At 43.4% G+C, this 26,893-nt stretch overlaps 2 protein-coding genes across 2 annotated transcripts in view; both read left to right on the plus strand.

Annotated features, from left to right (window-relative positions):
* Positions 1 to 9,038, plus strand: part of atp6v1ba (ATPase, H+ transporting, lysosomal, V1 subunit B, member a) — a 37,877-nt gene extending 28,839 nt beyond the window's left edge. The window contains exons 8-14 of the mRNA XM_088304016.1: positions 1,047 to 1,144; positions 1,267 to 1,390; positions 4,713 to 4,863; positions 6,604 to 6,686; positions 6,770 to 6,874; positions 7,194 to 7,323; positions 8,145 to 9,038. Coding sequence (XP_088160142.1) covers positions 1,047 to 1,144; positions 1,267 to 1,390; positions 4,713 to 4,863; positions 6,604 to 6,686; positions 6,770 to 6,874; positions 7,194 to 7,323; positions 8,145 to 8,287 — 834 coding nt within the window. The 3' untranslated portion in view covers positions 8,288 to 9,038. The remainder of the gene's footprint in view (positions 1 to 1,046; positions 1,145 to 1,266; positions 1,391 to 4,712; positions 4,864 to 6,603; positions 6,687 to 6,769; positions 6,875 to 7,193; positions 7,324 to 8,144) is intronic.
* A 1,488-nt stretch (positions 9,039 to 10,526) lies between these two features.
* Positions 10,527 to 26,893, plus strand: part of shtn1 (shootin 1) — a 41,067-nt gene continuing 24,700 nt past the window's right edge. Inside the window, exons 1-4 of the mRNA XM_088304018.1 lie at positions 10,527 to 10,631; positions 14,556 to 14,608; positions 14,950 to 15,010; positions 25,229 to 25,323. Of these exons, the coding sequence (XP_088160144.1) occupies positions 10,574 to 10,631; positions 14,556 to 14,608; positions 14,950 to 15,010; positions 25,229 to 25,323 (267 nt within the window). The 5' untranslated portion in view covers positions 10,527 to 10,573. The remainder of the gene's footprint in view (positions 10,632 to 14,555; positions 14,609 to 14,949; positions 15,011 to 25,228; positions 25,324 to 26,893) is intronic.

Below are 26,893 nucleotides of genomic sequence, written 5' to 3' on the forward strand. Positions count from 1 at the left end.
TTGCGTTCATGTAGTGTGACATACCACGTACAAAAGCATGTTTTGTGCATAAAAAAATGTGTTCCACGTGTACAGTACCCTCCACGCTTGCGCACAAAATTGGTTTTACGCTTATGGTTTCTCTTCGGTACACGTACAAAATGCAGATTCACGCTTGCGATGCAGGCGTGATGACAGTGCCACAATTCTTAACCAATCACAATTCGGACACTAGGGCTAATTCTGATTGGTTATATATATATATATATATATATATATATATATATATATATATATATATATTTATTACTATTATTATTATTATTATTAAAAACTGAGATAGAGATAAAACGTGGGCAGATTTGGATTTGGTGCAAAAATAGAATTTAGAAAAGTCAACTTGTTTTTTGGCCAATGTAATTTGTAAAATTCAGACACACACGTGGACAGACCAACAGTATAGATATAGTACAGTATAGAAAAATTCTTAAATTTCGGAAATTGTGACAAAAGATGTTGCAGCTGTACTCCAGTGATATAAATAATGGCCCCTGCATTTCATTATTATACATGCAGTGTATTTAACAAAACCATATTAATTTGGAATCAGAAGTGAAATTAATGACTACAAAATAAACACAATAAGTACACTACCTTTGTTCAATTTATGCGAAGAAGGGATTTGATAATGAAAGTGAAGAAAAATGTTAGTATAAATTTTCTGCTAAAATAAAAGGGACAAATCCATTTAGCTAAAAACAAAACAAACACATTTGCTAGAGCCAAGCTTTGAACATATCACTGGCATCACTTTCCAACCTCCCTTGTCATAAATTGGCAAATTTGATATTTTTTCACAAATCTATCATTGGTAAGTCCACATGTTTGGGTGTTAATTTTAATAATTGTTGACCAATCTAAAGTTTTGAAAATGGCTTAGTCTCTTTTGTAATACTAATACTAATAATTGAACAATCGTTTTTGATGATTTTGGATGATTCCACCCAACGCCAGCGATATCAGTTAGCGTGTGTCACGGACATGATGATTATCCATCTCTTCCTCAGGTCAACATGGAAACGGCTCGTTTCTTCAAGTCTGATTTTGAAGAGAATGGCTCAATGGACAACGTTTGCCTCTTCTTGAACCTGGCCAATGATCCCACGTAAGATTAAATCACACCTGATTGGATTTTATTTACTTCATGCAGCTCTATTGTACAGTAATAGTGGTTTCTCCGATGAAACAAAATGTTGTCTCTTTTTTCTTCTCGCTGTTACCAATTAGGATTGAGCGTATCATTACTCCTCGCCTGGCGTTGACGACAGCAGAATATTTGGCCTACCAGTGTGAGAAACACGTCCTGGTCATCCTCACTGATATGAGTTCTTACGCTGAGGCTCTGAGAGAGGTAACGCAGCTACACCAGCTGGCTAATAGACACCATCGTTTATATTGGCAACCAGTCCGGGTTGTACCTCGCATACTACCCGAAGACAGCTAGGATAGGCTGCAGCACGCTCACCCTCTTGAGCTATTCAAATAATGGATGGATGGACATTGCTGAATTTGTAATCCTAATGCATGCCTTCGTATAGAGCCGTTAAAGACACTGTATATAAAAAAATATATGGAGCAGAGACAAACCTGCCAAATGTGAACAGGGCGTGTCTGCTGATGGTGCTGAAATCACGCCCCCTCTCAACCGTTAATTGGCAAGCAAATACCACAACTAATAGGTAGCTGTGTATACTTGGAAAAAAAAAATAGTCAGCTTAATGATGTAAAACCACTTTAAGAGGTTCACCTTCAAAGTTGAATAGCTCTAGACCAGGCATGGGCTAACTACAGCCTGGGGGCCACATGCGGCCGGCCCGTTAAACGTAATGAATAAACCTTGTTCATGTTATATTTTCCAAATACAGTGGTTTTTCAAAGACATATATATTGTTGTAATGCTTTTGTTCACTTTCATTTAAAATTAAATGTATTTTTTTTCTCTGATCAGGTGCGGTTACCAAAACACTCCAGCCATCTGCTCCCTCTGTCAAATTTTAGAACCCATTGTGGCCCCCCAATCAAAAAGTTTGCCCACCCCTGCTCTAGACTCTAATCCTAAAATAAGTGCACAAGCAAACTTCCATTCTTTGGTGGGGACATTATATGACTGCTGACTAGTCCCCCAACTAGACAGCCTATAATGATGCGGTCAGACTGAGAGTTAAGCGTTTCTGGCTGCGCAATTCCTGTAGTAGTCAATAGAGTTTGTGCATGAATGCGTGCCAGGCAACACGGAGGTAGCGTTTGTTGTGACACATTTGTTTATTTGCACATATCGCTGGGTTTTGGAAATGTGAAGTCAAAGCAGCGTTGTGTTGCAAACAGCCAGTCGGCGTCAAGAATGTGCTTACTACGGCACGTTCAGCAGCAGCACGAGCGCAAAAATCGTGGTGAAATTAAAACAATGTAGGAAGATGTAATTTTGTAAATGAGCCAAAAAAGAAGCAGCCTTGGAGAATTGGGAGCGATGGAGTTGACACATATGTTGACTAAGATAGTATTTGACAGGCTACCAGAAGGACTAGCAAAGTTCAAACTTTGGTTTTCTTTCTTGGGGGGAAGGAAAAGCCTCTTCTCTTCTCAGCTAGAAGCAACCCATACACATTTCCCCTGTGAACAAACACATCATGTGTTTGGTCTGAACCTAACAGAAATTCTTCTGCATTGGAGGAGGGGCAGCTAATGCTTGATGCCCAAATGTGTCACGAAGCCCCCTCAAAATGAGGATAAAAGAAATGGTGATAAAGTATTTTAACACTTTATCGCTACAATTTAGTACTGCAGCCAGTCTTTGCATGTTTCAGTTTTCAGTCATCTTCAAACATATATCGAATAGCAAATCTATCACTTTACTTTATTATTGAAGATTTTGATTTCCCTTTGAACGAAATTGTTCACATAGGCCAGTGAACACCATATATTTGTATGATATCATTTAAACGGTTACTTTAATCATTCTGGACAGATGTAAAGGTGTAATCATGGTGACATGAGTGAATATTATTAAATATTATTTGCTTCATGATGAGGATAAGCAGTATATTAAAAGGATGGACACATACAAATACCATAAATGGAAAATCGTGCTTTGAGGGGGTAGAAAATGACGTTTGTAAACAAACTTGTTATTCGTACATGTTATTCGTACATAGAAAATCCTTTGCAATCAATGAGTGAAGTCGAGACAAACGTTCTTGAATTAAAGATGATAGTCTACACTACACTCACTATTGCAGAGTCAAGTGATGCCAAATTTTTAAAGAGGCACATAACAGAGGGTCATATGTTGCCATTGTGAAGAACAAGAAAAAAATGACCAAATAAAAAGACTTTTTTTATTGTGCGTGTTGTGTTGTTCCAAAGTCAAGTGAATAGAGAGCAAAGGGGGAACTAGTAAATCCACGCCATTTATCCTTGGAGTCACAGGTTGATGTTGTGGATGAGGGCTAAATACATGTCAATTGAAGACTCAACCTTTACATGCCTGAATAGGAATACGCTATGTTATTTTTCTCAAGGCTCTTTGTATGTGCCGAACTACACTTCCAAGCAATTTGACTCTTAGCTGTGTACAGACTGCATGGTTCAAGGTTGAGGTAATCACAAATGCACTATTAAAACCGAGAATTGTGCTGCCAGTGTATTGAAAAGCAAACTGCACAGCATAAAAGGATCACGACTAGGATACAAAAGGGTGAGTAGCAAGGATCTGACTTCCAAGAACAAGTAAAGGAACGAAAGGAGAAGGGTTAACAGGGGAAGCAATAAATAGCAGTAGTTTTCCTTGTAAAGCTCGGCTGTTAACGTCAAATGTTTCCAACTAAAAAGGGATACTTTATTTCCCTTTTCTCTACTTTATGGAATCATACTTGTACTAATGTTTCACGCGATACTATCTGGGTTTTTGTTTGATTTGGCATCAGCCCTCGACTGTGTCCTCACCTCACCACCTCTAAATTAACTTGAACACTTGAAATTTAAATTTAATTTCCATTAGTGGATAATTTTTCATTCCACCCGGCTATTAACGTGTACTTGTAAATGAATTCAACAAAGAAGGGGAAGGCAACTCGACACAACATTTTAAGCCACTGTATGTTGTCAGTCAAAAAGAGAAACACACAACAACTTTTTCCATAGCAATCCTGTTGTAAATAAAATGTCCAATATCATCAAAAAAAAATGCAAATGAAATAAGAATATACACCTTTTCACTGTGCATGAGTAAAGATTTGTCTTTTGAATGCTCCTCAAGTGATTTTCATGCTCATTATTAAGCATTTAAATTTCAGCGACATGCTAATTACGTTAGCATCTGCTGGTATTGTAAAATGTATTTGTGTATGCAATTGATTGTGCTCTTTTTATGGAGCAGCAACGTATCGAGAATTGTGCTGAAGTACTTTTGAGCATCTCTTGGGCTGATGTGTGTATCTGTCTTTAAACCCAAAATAGGTTTCGATTATTTGACAAAAACGGAAACCTTCCTTAACCTGCATTATGTTCAGTAACTCATCCTTGAGCCAAACTGGCACTACAGACATCTTGACCATTTCCTTTTATGTTTCATTTAGTTTTTCTGTCCTTGTGACTAAAATCCCGTGGTCTAAGATTGGAAATTGTTTTTATGTGGCGCTCACACCTAAGCACCTACCCTCTTATACACCCTTAAGGTGTCTGCTGCCAGAGAAGAGGTGCCTGGTCGTCGAGGCTTCCCTGGTTACATGTACACTGACTTGGCCACCATCTATGAACGTGCTGGACGAGTAGAGGGCAGGAATGGCTCCATCACCCAGATCCCCATTCTCACAATGCCTAATGACGGTAAGAATTGCTGTCCTTAAACTAAAGCTAATAGATGTTCTTTATTGACAAAATGACTTGGTCTTTGACTGAAAACAGAGCTGACAACTGACAGAACTTTACTTTCATAACAATGTGCCTACATTTCTATAAAATAAAATAAAATGAATTATGCATAATGTTATAACGCATAACACAATCATTCCTCTATTATAATTGTTACTAAAGTATGGTTCCAGTATTTATCATTGTACTGTATTCGCAACAACCTCGTAATAGTGCAAAAAAAGGCTGCCTGAATGAAATTATGACACGTCAGTGTCCCATGATAAAAAATATTGGGATCTATGAATGAATTTGCCTTTATCAATTCTGTTTCGGATTGTAGTAAAGAAAGCAAGTATATTACTATCTCATTTTTAGATATCTAATTCTCAGGTCTTATATTTTATCAAAAATTTAATTACTTTAGTATTCTTTTATCTTTATAGGCCAGTCCTCACCGCTGACGTATGACGTACTAATAGGTTTCCTGTCATATCTGATTGTGTAGCATTATTTTTTTCTCTACAGACACTTAAGGTGCATGTCATTTTGCTTTTCAAATTTGGTTACTCTCCACAATAACGCAGTTCCAGCCAGGAGCTGTGACAAGTGTACTGTATCATCCAATCACTTATTTCTGTGTTTCACGTCTGCATGTCATACTTGATAGCTTAGCATTTAGCATGGCTGCTTAGCCTTTCTCTCCGTCCTTGTTTCGTGATAACAATACTAGTCAGAAGTAGTAGCGCAAAGGATCACGAGTCACGGTTCGGATTGGATCACGGATTTTTAGTCACGGATTGCATCGTTTTTCAGGTCAGGAAAAATGACAATAAAAAAAGAAAAAAGATAGAGAGAAGTTTGTCTTCATTTATTGTATGAAATGCTTTTGCCCGTTTCACAATAAAAATTTTAAAAATGAATCAACTTCTAATGTCTAATATGGCCGTTTGTGATTAAATAACATAATTTAATGTAATGTAAGGAAAAACGTTTTTTTTTATTTTATACGTGGTACAGTGTATAAAATATGCTGCTAGACTGAACTGAAAATTATTTAATGAACAACATTGTTTTGTAAAATAATAAAGTGGTGTAGCTCGGAGCAATTCAGTGAGCTCGGGACAAGATGGATTCTCTGGCTTTTATGAACTCACAAATACCGCAAGAATAAAATTTACAGGCGAGATTAGTGGATTGTGTCTGTGGACATCTTTGTCCATTCATTTTTTTCATAAAAGAACCTTGAAGGTCTAAATAATTTTCCCTATAAAGTCTATGTCATGAGGGATACTCATTTTGGGATTTGAACAAATTATCTGTCATCACACAAAAATTTGTAAGCATTAAAAATGGGCTTTACAAGACATTTATTATGCCTGGCGTTGCCTTGGCAACTGCAGTATGTAGTGCACACTCATACCCCATTACAGTATTGGAGGTGGCTGAGTGTGTTAACCTTTACTTCAACACTGCTAGTTTCCTGGCGCTTTTCAGGCGCTAGATTTAGAATGAAGGTGCTCGAAAGGTTGGCTTGTTGAAATGCAAGCTCTGAACTGTTTTCATAACCAATTTTGAAGTTTTTATCACACGATAGACATGAAATTGACATGAGCAAATGAAAATGGCTTGTTTGTGACTTTATTCCATCTTTAAAACTAATTAAATGTTGTTTTTTTTTCCTTACATTTCACTTTTTTTTCCCCCATCTGAAAGACATCACCCATCCGATTCCTGATCTGACGGGATACATTACTGAAGGTCAAGTATATGTGGACAGGCAGCTGCACAACCGTCAGGTAGGTTGGCCAGATGCCAATCATTTTGACCTTCCATTCAAGTTTTCTTTCTTCTTCATATTCCAAATGTGCTTGTCTTGCAGATTTACCCGCCAATCAATGTTTTGCCGTCTTTGTCCCGTTTGATGAAGTCAGCCATTGGCGAGGGTATGACCAGGAAGGACCACGCCGATGTCTCAAACCAGCTGGTAATACATGTTCTGTTGTAGTCTGTTTGAGAGTATTCATTTTCAAAGTCTAAGATACACTTCAGGTAAGTGTAGTATTTTTTTTTTTACTTGTGAGCTTGGTTGTTCACTCTCTTGTTCTATTTTCGATGTAATTTAATTTAATTAAATAATTTACATGCTTTTTCTTGGTTCTTTCCAGTCCCTATAAATAGTTTTGATTGAAAACATGAGAAGGAACTGACAGCATTCTGATGGGTTTTATGTTTTTCATTGGAACTTTCTAGCCTTTTTTTCCTCTCCGTCCATTAATTTTTTTAATGTACTCTACCGTTTCTAGTATGCCTGCTATGCTATTGGCAAGGATGTTCAGGCCATGAAGGCGGTTGTGGGAGAAGAAGCCCTCACTTCTGATGATCTGCTCTACCTCGAGTTCCTGCAGAAATTTGAAAAGAACTTCATTGCCCAGGGTGAGTGGATTCTAAACAAATGAAGTCCCCACTGCATGCGTTCACAGCCGTGGTAATACGGCTGTAAATGTTGAGTTAACATGTAAACATATTCCTGACATAATGTTTTTCAAATCTGCAGAGTCTACAAAAACATTATTCTTAAACTTTAATTGGAAATAACCTTCAGTTGTGAACCCTAATATTATCCCCCAAAATACTATTCCAAATATCTGGTAGAAAAATACATTTTCAGGGAGTGTACATTGCTTTGTATATTGAAATGTTTACAGGATCCTCTCTTAGCAGTGCCGTAAATGCTTGCCAATAATGTAAAGCTGGTACCCCAATGCAGTAGCGTTGAGTCGCTTACATCAACCTTCATTCACTGTTGATACCATGCAAGTCTATCATTATTTTTTATTTTTTTTATTAACTCATGAAATATTGCTCCCTTGGTGTGTAGTCATTTCAGTTAATGGTCTTTGGTCAATTTGAACTTGTAAGGGGGCTCATTATTGAAATAAGACCTGATTCTGCATCCATTATATCGGATATCATTTGACATGGCTGGATTTCAAAAGACAAAAACACTCTGTCAGCCATGTAGGAATTGAGTAAATAAATAACAAAAAGCTCAAAAGTTTGGTGAGGGCAGCTCTTCAACACCATATTTCACCCCCAATTATTGGTCAAACTCGCCTACTGTACTGTATATGAAATGACTTTTTTGTTTTATTTTTAGTGTGTTTCTCAAACTGATAAATATGGTCACTTTTCTTTTAAGGCCAGAATAACTGTACAATTTTAACGTGGCATTTTGACTTTTCTGTGCCCCTTAGGCCCATACGACAACAGGACGGTGTATGAAACGTTGGACATCGGCTGGCAGCTGCTCCGAATCTTCCCCAAGGAGATGCTGAAGAGGATTCCTCAGAGCACTTTGGCCGAATTTTATCCCAGGGAGTCTGCTGCTCGCCACTGAGCCACGAAAAGGAAATTTTGTCATCTCGTCTTCTAAAAACCATCCTCTTCTCTCTATGATGACCGCAGTGTTCTGCCCGTGACCTTGTGGCATGGAGATGAATGTTGTTCAGCACCCCTGATCCCAAAGCTTCATTCCTTTCCCCAAGTTCATCTCCAATGATATCCATGTACCTAAAATACTCTTCTCTTGCACCACAAGATCACAGTAGTAATTTTATGTCGGTGTACTGTAGTGTATCGCTGTCCAAAGTATGCGGTGTTTGTAAAGTATCCGTGGTTGTATTGCTCTTTATTGCAAAGAAATGAAATCATATCTGTAAACTTTTAGTCAAGCCCATGTTACACGTTACTGCTGGATTCTCCTCCTTAAAAAATAAGTATATATAGAAATATGTGTATTGTCCAATGTCATAAAGCATTTCACAGTGAAGAATGTTCCTAATGTGATATAAGCTGAATGGTATTCTTGTGCTCAGCACTGATTTATCAATCAAATGAACACTCAAAGCCATCAGTGTGAACCATATTCACGGCAGGCAGGTGGGAATCATGTTGTATTTAAATATTTTGGGCCCTCATACTTACTATATCATCCATGTTTACATTATTAGTGCTTTGTTGTTTGGTTTGTGTTATAAAAGGAGTATATTGAACATTCCTGTTCATCAGCAAAAACTAATTATTTGTTGTGCAATCAATAATTGTTTCTTGAGTTTGTGAACAGATAATAAATTAAATTATGAGTACAATTTATTACCCCCTAATTATTTGTTGTGCAATCAATAATTGTTTCTTGAGTTTGTGAACAGATAAATTAAATTATGAGTACAATTTATTACCATCCTTTGCTGTTTTGTGGAACCCTCCTTCCCATGTTCATGTCAACCATCTTTTACATTGCTAAAAATGGAATTCAATCCAAAATTTTTTGTTACAATATGCGCCTCCAATTAGCTAAACACAGCATTTTGATTTATATTACATTTGTGGAATATGTACTAAGGTGTAAAATGGTATTTGGAAAAAATGTGATTAAGCGCAGGCCATTTAGCCTCTTTTAGTCGACTGAAAATGTCATCGGAGTTGCCCAGGGCTCGGGTAACGACCAATCATGGCTTAGCTTCAGAAAACAGGGAAGCTTTGATTGGTTGTTACCAGTTCCTGACAAACTGTGATATCATTTTCAGTCGACAGGAAGTGGCAAAATGGCCGCCCCCTAAAATGGATTTAAAAGGAAAAAAAAAAAAAAAGTAATTTACTGAGGCGGCACGGTGTGCGCTTGGTTAGCACGATGGCCTCACGGTGCAGAGGTCGTGGGATCGATTCCCGCTCCGGCCTTCCCTAGTGGAGTTTGTATGTTCTCCCTGTGCCTGAGTGGGTTTTTTACGGGTTCTCCGGTTTCCTCCCACATTCCAAAAACATACATGGTAGGCTGATTGGCCACTCTAATTTGTCCCAAGGTGTGAGCGGATAGTTGTTTGTCTTTGTGTGCTCTGCGATTGACTGGCAACAAGTTCAGGGCGTACCCACTTACTCCCTGAAGACAACTGGGATGGGCTCCAGCACCCCCCCCCCAACCCTCGTGAAAAAAAGCGGAACATATAACGGGATGGATGTGATTTACTGCTTAAGTCATATTCCACAAACGTAATGTGAATCAGAATGCCATGTTTAGACAAGTGAAGGCGCATAAACCATATTGTAAATAATTTTTGGGGTTGACCTCCCCTTTAATTCTGTGACCCAATTTCGTCAGATTATTTCTTTAGAATTGAAGCACAATTTTTTGGGGAATCCCTCAGAATCCTTCCTATTTGCCTGTGCAAGATATATCCCGTGTAAATTAACACATTTAAATACACACATGACAGGCTGATTCACTGCCAGCCCTCCCGTTTAACATGCGTCTTTGACATATATACTGTCAGTGGCGGTGAATTAAAGCACATTCCCACCTAATTTCTGTTTTAAAATGAAATTAAAATGAATTATGTAATATAGTTCAAGGTGGTGAAATAGTTGTTTTCATTTACTCTTTGCAGCTAATCGCTGTCGTGAGTTGCACTTTTCTTCACATAGAGCAATTTATTGAGATGGGCACGCAAATTAATGTTATATTCTTATTAAAAGAGAAGAATGCTGTTTATAACACTGGTATAGTTATAGTCGCGTGTGCGCGTGCATGTGTTTGACGACACTTTGACCTGCTGCGCTCGAGCGTGGAATAGAATGTGTTCAAGTGTGTCATGACGTTCACTTCCTGCAACAAATAAAAAAAAGACATATGGCTAACTCCGAAGAGTATGATACAAAGAACACCATTGCTGAATTGACAAACAAAGGTAGGCTTGCTGCGAGACGACCAACTCATTACGTGCAAATTAGTTTGCGCTTAAAAAAAATAAAGATATTTAGTAGCTCCTCCTGTGCTGCACTCATTGCCGCAATCTTGCCCTAGCTTCATCGATTATATAAACCATTTAGCCTATACATGTATATGCATTACATCGTAATATGATTACTATGTATTCGTTTTACATGCCCAAAAGCAGAACCGGCTTGAGGAGTTTTTCTGCAACATACATTGCACTTTGGAATGAGAGCGTGCACCTTGTGGCATTCAGTATGGAGGCTATGTTAGCCCTTTGAATAATAAATCACCACAAACAAACCTGAAACGCAACTAGGAGCTCTGTACAAGACGAATAAGACCATTTTTAAAAATTAATCACGATGGGTTTAAGTGGACCTTTCGTCCCGACATACGGTTCGAGGTAACGAACGACACGCAATGAAGTAAAGAATGTCATTTGGATTAGTGGAATAGAAGTGCTTTTTACTAATAATAATAAAGTACAGAAAAATATTACTAAGTGGCGCGTCATGTGTGATTTACGTACAAATTCGGGTTACGTCCCTCTCCTAGGAACGGAGCTACCTCGTCAGCCGAGGCAGTGAGAGACAATTTATGCCTCTGCCGTCCTGTAGACAGCCTTGTATTTCACATTTTTAAATACTGTTTTTAATGGCGAACACTTTTGATTTGATGTCACGTTATTTCTGTAGGCCTAAGGTCTGCACATGAAAGACTGTGGCAAAATTAGATAAATAAATTAGTAATTGAATACATCATTAAAATTGTCATGACGTATTTATTTCACTGTTTATTTTTTCCAGTAGTTATTTAATTGTTTGACCATTTAATTATTTCACTTTTTATATATTTAATGTTGTCACGTCTATAGCAGTGTGTCGTGAAATGCTGTAATTTTGTAAGTCATTCTCTGCCTTCAACTCAGTGGACAAGCACTATACGCTGGTGCAGCCCCAGCCTTGTTGCTTGATCCTGCATTAGTTCTTCGGTGCGTGTGAGAGAGTAAAAAAATGTATATTTTTAAGAAAAGTCACAAATTATCACAAAATAACAAGGGATGGGTGAGTACTGATTTCCAGATATCGTATCGGACTAACACCTGCCTTATTTCAAGGAATTGACCACTCATGAAGGCTGTCTGTACCAGCGACTGATACCTCAAGGCAAGTCGTCCTTGCCAGTTACAGTAGGCACGCCTTGCCTTTACCAAGGTCTTATCCGAAAAGTGTGGTTTTGCCCAAATGATGTAATGAATTACGGCTGGTTTGTTTGGAAGCCATTTTTTTTTAAACTTGATTCTCACACATGTGCAGATGAGATCTGCAAGTTGTGTGTGTACCAAGAGAGAGCCTGTCAGAAGTCTGATATATTATTTTGTGAAGTTTCATATTATTCTGCCAAGTGTTAAACTTTCTGTCAGTCACTTCACCACAGCAACAGTTCTCAAAGAAGTCCACCCCTGGGGGGGCCTTGCTTAATGCCAAAGGGCATATCGGAAGGCAGTCAATTCCACATTATTCAGCCTTTTATTATTTATGATAAATGATGATAATACATTCATTAAAATTGATGAAATTCACAAACATAGTTGATGATGTATTTTTCAATGTTGAAAAAAAAATGAATAGAGCATCTAGGTTTAGTTTGCGGACAAACCTGTTATGATGCGCTACCTTAACTATGCACGCTGCCATCTTGGGTTCGCAATCATGAGGAAGAAAATATCTTGGATCAAACCCAAACTGAATGGAAACAAAGTATATCTTATAACATCAAAAATATGTTTAATTGACATTGTTAAAAAGTACATGACTTCAGGAACCAACTTCAACAATCATTTTGTTTAATTTTCATTTAGAAAAAAAAAACAAAACTTGAAAATATGTTATATAGTAGTGCTATATGTTGTAACATTCTTTTTTTTATTCTATACAAATCCCAAAAATCATAAGAAATTTATATTCATTTTTGTTTAACAATTTAACATCTGACGTGGTGTAACGTTTATTTTTTCCATAATTGAAATGGCCGATAACATGTATCATTTAACTTTAATAAATGTACTAAAACTATTCGGATATTAACAATTTTACATCACCAGCCAAACTTCCATTTCATCTCATCAATATTTTTAAAGTAAATGTATGTTTAATGTGTATAATATAGTGATGATATCTTTCAACAATTTATCTTTTTCCTCATAATCTTTTTGTGCAGGACATGTTTTTGATGTATTACTCAAATATGTAGTGGCCCAATGAAAAACGTGTCGTGGGCCACAGATAGCCCCCAGGCCAGACTTTGGACTGATCTGCCTTTTGTCGGATATCAAAGAAAAGCATGTCATCAAAATTGTCTGTCATTGTGTTATTTAAAATTGTATGCATCAAAAAATACTTGTATCAATTACTTGATAATGGTATGCGCAAGTACTTAAGTTGCGCATGAGTTCTTAACGCATGGAAAAGTTCATGCGGGGGGGGCAAGCTGGAACAACTCTAGTCCCAGCCTTGTGCCCATTGAATTTAATAGTAGAGAATGACAACCCATGATAAATAATATCTCATGCAACAGTGCAGTTTTAAACCACTGGACAATAAACGCACCATGATAGACATGTGTATGTACGCAAATACTTGCATGAATACAATGAATGACTGCAATTCATGATTGCATCTATTGAATACGTGAATGATTGATTGAATACATTATTACATACATACAATGAATGAGTGAATCCAAATGATGACTACATACATGAATACAATGCAATCCATTTTTAGACTGTCAAAACGGGGCCGTTATTATATTCTCATGACATTGTGTTGTTGTTACGTCGTAGCCGGTGAGTGGAGGTCAATATTGATGTAAATAGTTATTCGCGTGATAGAATTCAGAAATTATACAGTACCCCCGCAAAAAAACAAAAACAAAAACACATTTTATCTTCTCAGAATATTCATTATATTTTGAGTGTCCATGATGAAATTGGTCTTTGTGAACATTGTTGTAACAATAGGTAGCATGTCATACTAAACTTGTATTCCCTAAACTAATTCGCAAATGTGCTTTTGTAATTGTTTGCATGAATGATATGTGTCAACATACACAACATTCTGCATACGCCACCCAGCAATTACTTGGGGCATGGTTGGTATCTGTTGGAGCAGAGGCTAAAATTTTAGGAACTACAATGTTTTGTGCGCCTTGATTTTGTTCATCCATCCATCCATCTTCTGTACCGCTTCTCCTCACTAGGGTCGCGGAGGGTGCTGGAGCCAATCCCAGCGATCTTTGGGCAGTAGGCGGGGGACACCCTGAACTGGTTGCGAAACAATCGCAGGGCACACAGTGACGAACAACCATCCGCGCTCACACTCAGACCTAGGGGCAATTTAGGGTGTTCAATTCAGTGTTATTGTAAAATATAAAACAGTTGTCGTTGGCGTCCACAATCACGTTTTAGGGAATCCCCATTTGTTCAACTATTAACATTGCTTCACCAAAGAGAGCACATCATTTAATCACTTAGATTGCTCAATGATGTTTAAAAAGAACAGTCACACATTGCGTAGTATGGATTTCTGAAAAAACATGAAAGGGACCTACTTGTTACAAAGGAGGGTTCGGCCTGATGCATGTGATTTGTTCCATCCAATTCAGGAACTGTAAAACATCATCATGTATTTATACTAATGGGGAAATGGATTTTTTTCAGCATTATACTGCTGCACTCGGGTGACAAGAGGAATTAGTCAGAGTCTGAGATGGTATCACATGCTTGAGAAGTTCCCATATGTTGAATATATTAATAGGAAAGTGAGGAAGCTTTGAGTGTTTTGTGTGGATTTTGCTTTGGTGATGGATAATTGGCATCCTTTGCTTCCTACAGCGATACAGGAATATGAAGTCCTGCAAAGGAGACAAGAAGCAACAACTAAAGAGGTAAATATTTGTTCGAATATTACACAGCATATGTCAATACTATCTTCTAGTCACACGCTCATAGCTGGACAAGCAGATCATCTTGTGAGTTTGAATCCCCTTTGCCAGTGAATATTTTCATTCATTCAGATCATTTCATTCTCAGGGCATCGAATCAATGGCAAATTGACACTTGTGGTTGTCATGGAAACACTCTCTTTGTTTCTTTAAGAGTGTCAGTATTGTAAAAAACATCATAATTATTATTTACATAAAGACACAATGGTAAAAAAATGTACTAGCCAATAAGGCTAGCTCAATGGAACAAAAATGCATTACAACTGTGTGTCTGCCTCCCCTAGTGTAAGATACTGGAAGAGGAACGAGATGAGGCAATTAAGAGGCTCAATGAGTTTCAACAAGGTAAGTCGATCTCAACAGATATCTGCAGGGTTTTTTTTTTTATAGAAGTAAATTCAGTTTGCCTGATTGGGAGTAAACTACAGCTGAGGAATTAATGTAATTGTTATTTCCTGTTGCCTTCTCACCATGAAAACATATTTTCAGAAAAATAATTATTGCCTTGATGTGTGTATGCATTATTTCTACTTATAGCTACTTTATAAATGACCAATTTAAAGTGATCATATCATCTCACATTTATCAAATACATTGTATATATATATATATATATATATATATATATATATATATATATATATATATATATATAGAGAGAGAGAGAGAGAGAGACATATATATAGCATTTAGCTGACTGATTTTGAAACTGCTTTCCTGACAACCGTGAGTTTAGATATTAGCTCCTTAAAGGGACAGTGTGTGAAATGTACTAACCACCTAGTGGTGCACGAATAGAATGCAACGACCAAAGGGCATGAAGCACATGCATTTTGAAGCACACGCACTACGGTGCCTCAGAGAGACCACTCATCGCTTGTGATGTACACTAAACTCCTCATTTCGGCCTTGCTTTATTGTCCTATAAAAATGCTGTATGGCATCGGCAAGTATTTCCATAATTTAGACATCACTCCTACCATCAGGTGTCGCGCTTTGTTACAGCTCCAGCTGTTGTGAAATTCACTAAACAAATAAAATTGTATTGTATTGTATGTCCTTTCAAGGAGAAAAGGGGGATGGGGTGAGACGACTTCTATCACAAATCTATGTTCATAAAAGATTATCGTTTGTCACCAAAATGTATGTGTAGGCATGTGACTATCATTCTCTGAAAATATTCGAATGCAACTCGCAACATTTTGGATGATAGTCACGTCATAAAGTGGTCTTTCCATATTTGCCCCGTAGAGTGGCAACGTTCTGTCACAAAGATCTTGATTGATACTCAACAAAATGTATGTGGGCAATGCATAAGGTTAAATGATAACCATAGACTGTAAATATTAGAACGGATATCACAAACAAAATAATGGAAGATAATAACGTGGCAAGCATTGACTCATGAATATGAATATGCATATTAATGCTTTGGATGTGACTATCTTCCAAAATATTTTGTTTTGTTTTTGAGTTTTGTTTTAATATTTTCAGACTATGGCTATCGTATTTTTATACGTCCACATAAATGTTGGTGACTATTGGTCATGTTTCAGATGCCAATAATGATGTTTGCATTTTTATTCCTTATACACACTGACTAATCAAATGTTAGAAAATGAATTTGAACCAGTCTTTTCCTTTCTTTCTTTTTTTCAGATTGATTTTTATAGGGAAATCGTAGTTTTTATGAAGTGTTCCTAAATTTGAGGAAGTAAGAAAAAAAGAAAAGTCCTCCTGCCATCTTGCGTGGAAGTGTTACGTTTTCAGTGTAAAACTTGGTTGGGCATGCACTCATGTTTCCGTCTCGATAGCGCAATTGAAAGGCTGACTACATAGTTCACTGGCACAGATACGCTAGCGTGTTGTTGCGTCCCAAATTACGTGTGGTGGGCACATTGGCGAGGGCGACCGCGATCCCATCAAAGGCAATGCTTGTGCAGTAAATTAAAAGTAAATTTCTTAACCAATTTTCACAAGGATTACTTTTTTGTCAACACCAAAGTATGTGCTATAAGACTACTGTCATCAATTTGAAAGATCTCCAAAAGTTCCCAATTGCAATTTTCCAAATGTAATCAGCTGTATTTTTTCGTGCTGTCCAAAACCTTGCAAAGCTTTTTGTTGCCGTAGGCACACAGCTCAATGCTCAGAGCAATGCCTCATGTCTACCTATTGATTATATTTCTGCTTGTCAGAGATTCACATGTATATCAATCCAAGGGCAAACACTGAGATGGCAAGATGTGAGGTCTGAACCGGCTGCACTGCAATCAGGAATGGCTCCAGGCTTGTCCAATACGTAGGGGGGCCTAAGAAATAATTTGTCAATATATTTAAGAATATTAAGTAAAATGTTGGAGAGGCTTAACTGGAGATGGACAGATTTATGATGCGGCTTGAGCTTTGAAATTTCTTTGTCTTCAACTGGGCCACAATGCGCAGCAAAACAAAAGTCATTTTCTGACAAGGACCCTCGAGGACCCCTGAGCTGCCTTCACCTGCCTGCATGGGTTCCTAAATATCCCCTGACTAAAACTGTTGACAGCACTGCTTGTACATGTGCAACACAAATTTGATTACAAATTATATACAATTTGTGTGGGTGGTCTTTCATAATGAGGTGAAAATTATTGTTTATCCCATACAAGTTTTAAGTAAAAAGCACTCCAAATATTTTTAAGTGTTGCAACAATGTTGCTGACAGAAGTGATGGAAAGAGAAGTAGCTGTAACGGTTCAGGGAACCGTGAGAAAGGAAAACTGGACCCAAGAGCAAGCGAGGATGGTTGAGGAGGATTTATTGAAGGGTTCGGGGGGAGAGGAACGGGTGCCGGTAGCAGGGCAGGAGGACAGGTGGAGGAGCGGCGAGTCAGCGCCGGGGTGCTCGCCGGGGTGGCGAGATGTGCGCTCGCGGAGGTGCAGCGGAGACGGCGCGCTGAGTGTGCACCGGCGCTGTGGCGGGGGGAACGCGGGCGCGGAGAGCGGCGTGGAGGCGAAGGCGGCGGCGAGCCGGCGGAGGCTGAGAAGGGCAGGCAGACGGCGTACGGGCGTACGCGGTGCGATCGACGCTCCGGGGCTCGGCGGCTGGCGGCGGAGGATCGGGCTCGGGCTGGCGCTGGGCGGCTGGAGGGAGAGCGAGGAAAGACAATGGTTAACTCGGGTTGCATAACACAAAGCGCGGACGTGCACGAGGCGAACGTCGACGTGGACCGGGTACCGAGGTAGGTCACGGAATAATCCGGCGTCTGGCTCCTGGCAGCGCTGAGCTTTAAACCCCCGCGGTGATTGCTGATGATGGGCAGCAGGTGCGCAGGAGCCGACGCCCTCTCCGGTCGGAGGCGTGCCTGGCGGAAAACAGCCGGAACCTAGGGAAAAGGGAAAAGGCTTGGCAGGCCCCCTAACCCGAACCCCCACAGTACCCCCCCCTCAACGGACGCCTCCTGGCGTCCTTCCTGGTTTGTCCGGGTGTGTGGCGTAAAACTCCCGGATCGGGGAGTCGTCAATGAAGAGCTTGCGGGAGATCCAAGAACGTTCCTCCGGACCGTACCCCTCCCAGTCCACGAGGAACTGAAACCCCCTCCCCCGACGTCTAACGTCCAACACTTTGGAGGCCGTGAAGGCTGGGTGGTTGTCGATCATCAGGGGGGGTGGAGGGGAGATGGTCGGAGGGCTTAGGACGCTGGAAGAGACCGGCTTGAGGAGAGAAACGTGGAAGGTGGGGTGGATCTTGAGGGAATCGGGGAGCTTTAGTCTGACAGAACAGGGGTTAATGATCTTGGTGATGGGAAAGGGACCAATGTAGCGCGGAGACAGCTTACGTGAATCGGTCTGGAGGGGAAGGTCGCGGGTCGAGAGCCAGACCTGCTGACCGGGCTGGTAGTCGGGAGCTGGGGTTCGACGACGGTCCGCCAGGCGCTTGTTGCGTTGCGCCGAGCGGGTGAGGGAGGCCTTGACCTCTGCCCAGACGGCCTTGGCCCGACTGATGTGTTCCTCCACCGAGGGAACCGCCACTGCACGCTCCTGCTCCGTAAAAAGGGGAGGTTGGTAGCCAAGACAGGCCATGAACGGCGACATACCTGTCGAGGCGCAGGAGAGGGAGTTGTGGGCGTACTCGATCCATGCGAGAGCCTCGCTCCATGTCTCGGGGTTCCGGGCCACCACGCACCGCAGCGCTGCCTCCAGGTGTTGATTGGCCCGCTCGGTCTGCCCGTTGGTCTGCGGGTGGTAACCGGAGGAAAGGCTGGCTGTGGCGCCCACTGCCTTACAGAACTCCCTCCAGACCTGGGAAGAGAACTGGGGGCCCCGGTCGGAGACGATGTCTTGCGGGAGGCCGTGGAGCCGGAAAACGTGCTGGGTCAGGAGTGTGGCTGTCTCCAAGGCGGTGGGTAGCTTGGGAAGGGGAACGAAGTGGACGCTCTTGGAGAAGCGGTCGATAATGGTGAGGATAACTGTGTGTCCTTTGGACGAAGGAAGACCCGTGACGAAGTCCACAGCGATGTGGGACCAGGGGCGGCTCGGGATAGGCAGAGGGTGGAGAAGACCGGCCGGAGCCGAGTGTGAGGCCTTTCCGCGGGCGCAAACCGAGCAGGCCAGCACGAATTCTCGCGTGTCTCTTGTCATACTGGGCCACCAGAAGTGCGCTTGGAGGAAGCGAAGGGTGCGCGTGACGCCAGGGTGGCAGGTGAGCGAGGAGGAGTGCCCCCACTGGAGGACCTGGGAGCGTGCGGCATCGGGGACGAAGAGGAGGTCCGAGGGGTCAGGTCGGGGATCGGGTTGGGTTTTCTGCGCCTCGCGAACCGTGCGCTCGATCTCCCAGGAGGCCGCCCCCAGGAGACAGGAGGACGGGAGAATGGTCTGTGTGGTCTCTGGACTGGCAGGCGGAGCGAACATCCGGGAGAGGGCGTCCGCCTTGCCGTTGTTCGACCCTGGACGGAAGGAAAGGGTGAAGTTGAATCGGCTCAAGAAGAGGTGCCAACGGGCTTGACGGGGGTTCATCCGCTTGGCTGACTGCAGGTAGGCCAGATTTTTGTGGTCGGTCCAGACGAGGAAGGGGACGGCGGTGCCCTCCAGCCAGTGCCGCCACTCCTGGAGAGCCCAGACGACTGCCAGCAACTCCCGATTGCCGACGTCATAGTTCTTCTCGGCGGGGGACAGGCGTCGGGAGAAGAAGGCGCATGGATGAGTCTTCTGGGTGTCGGGGTCCCGTTGGGAGAGCACCGCTCCCGCCCCCGTGTCGGAAGCATCCACCTCCACCACGAACTGGAGTGCGGGATCGGGGTGTCTGAGGACCGGAGCGCTGGTGAAGGCTTCCTTTAGATGCCCGAAAGCTTGAGCCGCTCCCGGAGTCCACTGAAAGGGGGTGAGGGTGGAGGTGAGGGCCGTGAGAGGACTAGCAACCTTGCTGTAATTGCGGATGAATCGACGGTAGAAATTAGCGAACCCCAGGAAGCGTTGGAGTTCCTTGCGAGTAGTGGGAGTAGGCCACTCCACCACCGCCTGGATCTTGGCGGGATCCGGCTGGAGTTGACCCCGGGCGATGACGTAGCCCAGGAAATGGATCGATGGGACGTGGAACTCGCATTTCTCCGGTTTCACGAACAGGCGGTTCTCCAGCAGGCGCTGGAGGACTGATCGGACGTGGCGGCGGTGGTCCTCGAGGGATCGGGAGAAGATGAGGATGTCATCCAGGTAAATAAAGACGAAACGGTTGAGCATATCCCGGAGAATGTCGGTCATGAGAGCTTGAAAAACGGCGGGGGCGTTGGTGAGGCCGAAGGGCATGACGAGATACTCAAAATGTCCAAGGGGGGTATTGAAGGCCGTCTTCCATTCATCGCCCTCGCGGATGCGGACCAAATGGTAGGCGTTCCGGAGATCGAGCTTGGAGAAGACCTGGGCTTCGCAGAGGGGCTCGAACGAGGGGTCTATGAGGGGCAGAGAGGTCTTATTTTTGACTGTGATGCCGTTGAGAGCCTTGAAGTCAATGCAAGGGCGAAGGGAGGAGTCTTTCTTCTTGACAAAAAAGAAACCCGCTCCCAGGGGCGAGGAAGAGGGCCGAATCAGACCGGCCGCCAGGGAGTCGCGGATGTAGGTCTCGAGGGCCTCCTTCTCGGGACGGGAGATGTTGTACAGCCGGGAGCTGGGCAGCGGAGCTCCGGGAAAGAGGTCTATGGCGCAGTCATAGGGCCGATGGGGAGGAAGGGTGCGGGCGAGGTCTTTGCAAAAAACCTGGGCCAGGTCATGGTAGTCCGTGGGGACGGACGCCAGGTCGGGTGGAGCCGGGGAGCGAGGAACCGATCGGGGAGCGGGGTCGGCGGACAGAAGGCACTGTGAGTGGCAAAGCTCGCTCCACCCGGTGATTGCACATCTCCTCCAGTCTATCGCGGGGTTGTGTAGCTGGAGCCACGGGAAACCCAGGACCAGGGGGACTTGTGGCGAGTGGATTAGGAGGAGCTGGATGGTCTCCCGGTGGTTACCGGAAACAATAAGGGTTAGGGGTCCCGTTTGATGGAAGACCTGGGAGATGAGGCGTCCATCCAGAGCCACCACGCGCCGTGGGGAAGGGAGAGGCTCCAGGGGGACACCCAGCCGGCGAGCCAGAGCCAGGTCCAGGAAGTTCCCATCCGCTCCGGAGTCCACCAGTACGGCGACCGAGAGGGATTGGGTCTGCCAGAGGAGGCGGGCTGGGATGGACATGCGTGAAGAGGAGCCCGTAGCTGACACGTTATGGCTCGCCGCGGGACTCCTGATCAGCGGCGAGGCCCCCTCTTTTGGCTTCACGTGGCAAGCGGCGATGTAGTGACCGGGGTTGCCACAATAGAGGCATAGCTGGCTCGAGAGGCGCCTCTGGCGTTCCTGAGGATCCAGGCGGGTTCTCCCCAGCTGCATGGGCTCCTCCTGTCCGACGGGAGGCGTAACCGGTAGTCGCGGAGGGAAGTCGACGGGAGGTGCGGGAGCGCGTGCCGCCGGACGGTGCGACCTACGCGTCCGCTCGGACTGCCGCTCCCGCAACCGGTTGTCTACCTTAATAGCCAGGGCAATGAGGTCTTCGAGAGAGGCGGTCTCATCCCGAACGGCCAGCTCATCCTTGAGCTGGTCCGTCAGCCCGTTGAGGAACACTCCCCGAAGGGCGGGCTCGTTCCACCCGCACTCGTGGGCGAGAATGCGGAACTCCACCGAAAAGTCGGCGGCGGAGCGGGAACCCTGCCGGAGTGCGAGCAATCGGCGGGTGGCCTCGCGTCCCTTGACGGGATGGTCGAATACCCGCCGCAACTCTTGGCAGAAGTGGGAGTAGGAGGCCATCGCCGGGGCCGATGCCTCCCACAAGGCGGTGGCCCATTTCGCGGCGCGGCCGCGGAGCAGGTTCACCATGTAGGCGATGCGAGCTCGATCGGTCGGGTAACTTTGGGGTTGGAGATCGAACACCAACGAGGTGCTCAATATGAACTGGCTACAAGAGCCCAGATCACCGGAAAACGGCTCGGGAGTGGGGACATGGGGTTCCCTGCCGCTCGAAGAGAACACGGCGGGCGGAGGAGGGGGAGAAGGGACCGGGGAGGTGCCCTCCGGGAGGCCGGAAGCAGAGGGAAGAGAGCTGACCTGCTTCGAAAGGAGCGCGAGTTGGTGGTGGAGAGCCTGGACGGAGTCCATGAACTCCTGCATCATCCTCTCGTGTCTTCCCAGCTGTCTGCCTTGGTGGGAGAGGGCCTCTTGGAGGGAATCCGAGCTCGCTGGGTCCATTGGGGCCGGATTATTCTGTAACGGTTCAGGGAACCGTGAGAAAGGAAAACTGGACCCAAGAGCAAGCGAGGATGGTTGAGGAGGATTTATTGAAGGGTTCGGGGGGAGAGGAACGGGTGCCGGTAGCAGGGCAGGAGGACAGGTGGAGGAGCGGCGAGTCAGCGCCGGGGTGCTCGCCGGGGTGGCGAGATGTGCGCTCGCGGAGGTGCAGCGGAGACGGCGCGCTGAGTGTGCACCGGCGCTGTGGCGGGGGGAACGCGGGCGCGGAGAGCGGCGTGGAGGCGAAGGCGGCGGCGAGCCGGCGGAGGCTGAGAAGGGCAGGCAGACGGCGTACGGGCGTACGCGGTGCGATCGACGCTCCGGGGCTCGGCGGCTGGCGGCGGAGGATCGGGCTCGGGCTGGCGCTGGGCGGCTGGAGGGAGAGCGAGGAAAGACAATGGTTAACTCGGGTTGCATAACACAAAGCGCGGACGTGCACGAGGCGAACGTCGACGTGGACCGGGTACCGAGGTAGGTCACGGAATAATCCGGCGTCTGGCTCCTGGCAGCGCTGAGCTTTAAACCCCCGCGGTGATTGCTGATGATGGGCAGCAGGTGCGCAGGAGCCGACGCCCTCTCCGGTCGGAGGCGTGCCTGGCGGAAAACAGCCGGAACCTAGGGAAAAGGGAAAAGGCTTGGCAGGCCCCCTAACCCGAACCCCCACAGTAGCCAGACAAATAATCACCCATAATGACATCTTCCTGAATGGGCATTTTGACCTTCCATATATCACTTCCACATGCACCGGACAGCACATCTACACTTTCAAGTTCAATTTCATGTGAGAGTACACATGGCAAAATTCATTGTATCGAAGATCAAAGTAATTCGAGACAACAAGACTCATACTTCTCAATCTGTGTCTGACAACAAATTTGGAAATGTGACACCTACAAACTACTGAAAGGTTGAAAAATCCCATAAACTTTAAAATAATATAATGGTTTCACAATCAGCCTACTGTAGACCACCCCTAATAAATTGCCTTCCCACTTAACTAATGACTGAGCTCAGGAGAAATTAAGTCTTCATTCCATGACCGCAAGCAATTCCTTCCCCCCGGTGACACCTAATTAAGACCTTGATGAACACTGGGATGAGGCGATATACCCTTGCACTCCTTGCACCCTTCACATCAGCCATTCAACAGCACTTAGCTGCCAGTTTTCATTCTCTCTCTCGCTTTCGTCGCTATCTTCTTGTCACCGTAATGCCCCGGCCACTCGAATAAATCTTCCAATGGATGCCTTGACTTAATGACTTGTTAATTATGATTACTGGTAGCCATGGTAAACAAACAGCAGTGAAGAAGTGATGAAAGTCAACGGGGCCCCTGACACATCAAACATGGCAGTCTTAATTGTGAGTTTTGGCATCCCCTTTTATCATCATCATCACTCCATCTGTTTTCTTCTCTCTTTTTGTGGCTGTCTTTATTCATCCTCCACTCAGGAAAGACAGTGATTACCCCTATGCCGATGGGCTGCATAATGGTATCAGCGCCGCCAACAGAACAGTGAATTAAATTGTATCTGCAGCCACTGTGAAGCCTTGATGACGGGGGCAGATGCCTTTGTGGTGTTATCATTATAACACAATGGTCATGTTGTCATCAACCTTGCCATCTCCAATTGAAAAGGCATGATTGTGTGTTAGGGGCTTTTTGTCCCGTCCTCCAGCTACCCCTCACCAACCCTGCCACCCCACCTCCAGCCGTTTTGTTGTGAATAGGAGCAATTTTCTAAGAGCTATGAAATCACGTAATAGCTCCTAATATGCAGCTGCTTGGCACAGTGAGGCAGCGTCTGTCAGGAACAGACCGAGTTCCTGGTTAGAACAGGATTCCAGATCGTACACTCGGGTGAGAATTGACAAAAAAGGTGTTTATTTATACAAAAATCAACTAATGACGCTGGATATAAAGGTCTAGGATAACGAGGCAACCCAAAACACTTGCAAAAGGCAAGTACCAAAAAAGAACGAAAATGGCTTGTCAGAAAATGACAAGGAAATCCAAAATGTGTATGATACAAACTGAGACAATCACTAGAAACCCCAAAAATACTTTCTTCAGGAAACAAGGCAATTTGAGGCAAGCGAATACAGACAAAAGATGCGCGTCAAGAAGAATTCAGAAATTGGGCGGCAGTCGTGAGCAAGACAAATATCCCGATGTTGAGTAGCCTGCTTATAGCTGTCCTTAAATAGTCTGATGATTGAAACGAGAGACAGGTGCGCTGCTGGAGGGAACGCCCCCCCACTCTAGCTGGAACTGTAAAACCTAAACAAACAGAACCATGACCGCCGCTATTGCTGTGGAAGTCAAAGAATGTGCTTTGGTTGGAGAACTGCTGAATACACGAGTATGGGCGGGATTTATTCAAATGAAAAACACGGTCACAAACACAAACTACTTGCTCTTTTATTTTATTTTTTTTTACATCTCATCCTCTATGTTAAATTCTGTCACCTGTAAAGTGGTATCAAAGCTTCGCGGAGAATTGTTTGGGGAAAATAAGGGGAGGGTCAAAACATTTGAAAGAATGAAACAATTTGCTGCTCTCTTTCTGTTCCTTTCAACTGGAATAGCTTTGAAAACCATTTATATTGAGAGTCACCGTTTGAAATGACCCTCAGCTTAATTATTGTTTTTCAAAACATGCTGGCTTCTTTATTTCAACCATGCCCATGAAGATAAAACACATCATGGAGGAATATGGGCTTTGATGCCATTCAGTGCTTGTGATTGATCAATGTGTTTGTCTTTCTTTCTCTTTCTTAGTTTCTACGATGGTCATTGAAGAAATTAACGCCATTCAAGAGAAACTGGAGATTGAGAGGACGTGCCGAGAAAGCGCTGAAGCTCTTGCCTCCAAGGTGCACTAACATATAGCAATTTATCCCAATGACTATAACAGCTGATTTATTTGTATTATTTATTTTTCATGTTATCTATAGTCATTGAGAATGACTAACAAATGTGAAAAATAAAGCGGGGATAAAAGGAATAGGTATGATCATTTGTAAAGTACATACCGCACCAAATCCAGGGTAACAGTCCAATCAGAGTAATTTGATGACTTTGACAAAAGCAAAAGCACTTTGCCCAAACAGTTCTCCCTCTGTCCTCATGTCTACTGTGTCTAAAATTGCATTCGATTCTTTTGATTCGGAGCACAATTTTGGAGTCCTTGCTAAACCGGGAGTTGTTATTTGAAAGTGATGGAGTCTGGACATAGCGTTTTGCAGCTTTGTATTGCTGAACATATTACTGTAATCATTTCTCCTTCAATTCTTGGACAAAAGCACCAGTCCACCACATTCAACCAAATTTTGGCAACTTGTAGGCTGTGGAAGAATTGGGAGGGAATATTGACAGTTAAGCCTTTCTTCTTGCATTTCGAACTCTACCCTGATGTTTTGGATTGTTTCATTTTCATCCGATTTATGAGTTTTGTGATGGTCAAACTAAAGTACTCCTACAGTGTGTTATCTAGTCATAACATTATGATTACATATATAATTTGTAGCGGATAATGCTCAATTTTGATTCACACAATCAGAGGTGTATTAATTGAACAACATGTTATTTACTACTATGGTTATATTTTGCATGAAGAACATTTCTGCAAATTCACTCACACATCGCGCTTCTACCACTTCCGTCTCCAACATTGTAAAACCATAACCACACGCACACGCTAACCCTACAGTTAGAAATGCTGCTCTTTTTCATCTTAGCTTTCTTCTTGTCAGCTTCCACAGCTGCCTGTATTCCCCATATGAAACAAAATTTCTTATTATTAATTAATTATTATTGAGGCATTTACTAAAATTAAAATTACATATATTTTATGATGGGAAAATAATTTGAATTCAATGGTGTCCTGTGATGTTTCTCATTTGAGTTCCAAAGGTCCATTGTATTGTAACACCAACACAAATCGTTTACAATTAAACGGATAACGTAATTTTCCTGTGACATTGAAACCCACGAAGCCGCGCCAAACCTTAAATCACAACTCTGATGACAGCATGAAACCAGGACGGTTTTCATAACCGTGTTCCATATATGATGTATTTGCAAAGCAATGAGCACAAATTGTGAGTAGAAAAGAAAGAAAACTTTCTGCTTGTGTAGTGTTTAGATGCCAGCTGCTCAGGTTCACTTGCATTCTTTTTGCTGGTAACTGCTTTGCTTTTTGTTTTGTTATTTTCTCTTTGTTTTTTTATCTCCAGGATACTTTTTATATCGGTGTGGTTTTTCTCTATTAATATAGCTGGCAGGGTCCATTTATTCAACATTTTTCATTGCCTGGTCACGACAACATCAGCATGGCCTGCTAATTAGCACAAGAGTGCTAGTAGGCTAAGGAAAGATGCCTCCCATCTCCACAGAAGACAACCACAAACTCCTTAAGAAGATGGCAGTGCTGGAGACAAAAAT

Source organism: Idiotropiscis lumnitzeri, chromosome 9 (assembly GCF_059441095.1).
Source record: "Idiotropiscis lumnitzeri isolate Australia: NSW breed Sydney's pygmy pipehorse chromosome 9, RoL_Ilum_1.0, whole genome shotgun sequence".
In the NCBI taxonomy this organism is placed as follows: Eukaryota; Metazoa; Chordata; class Actinopteri; order Syngnathiformes; family Syngnathidae; genus Idiotropiscis; species Idiotropiscis lumnitzeri.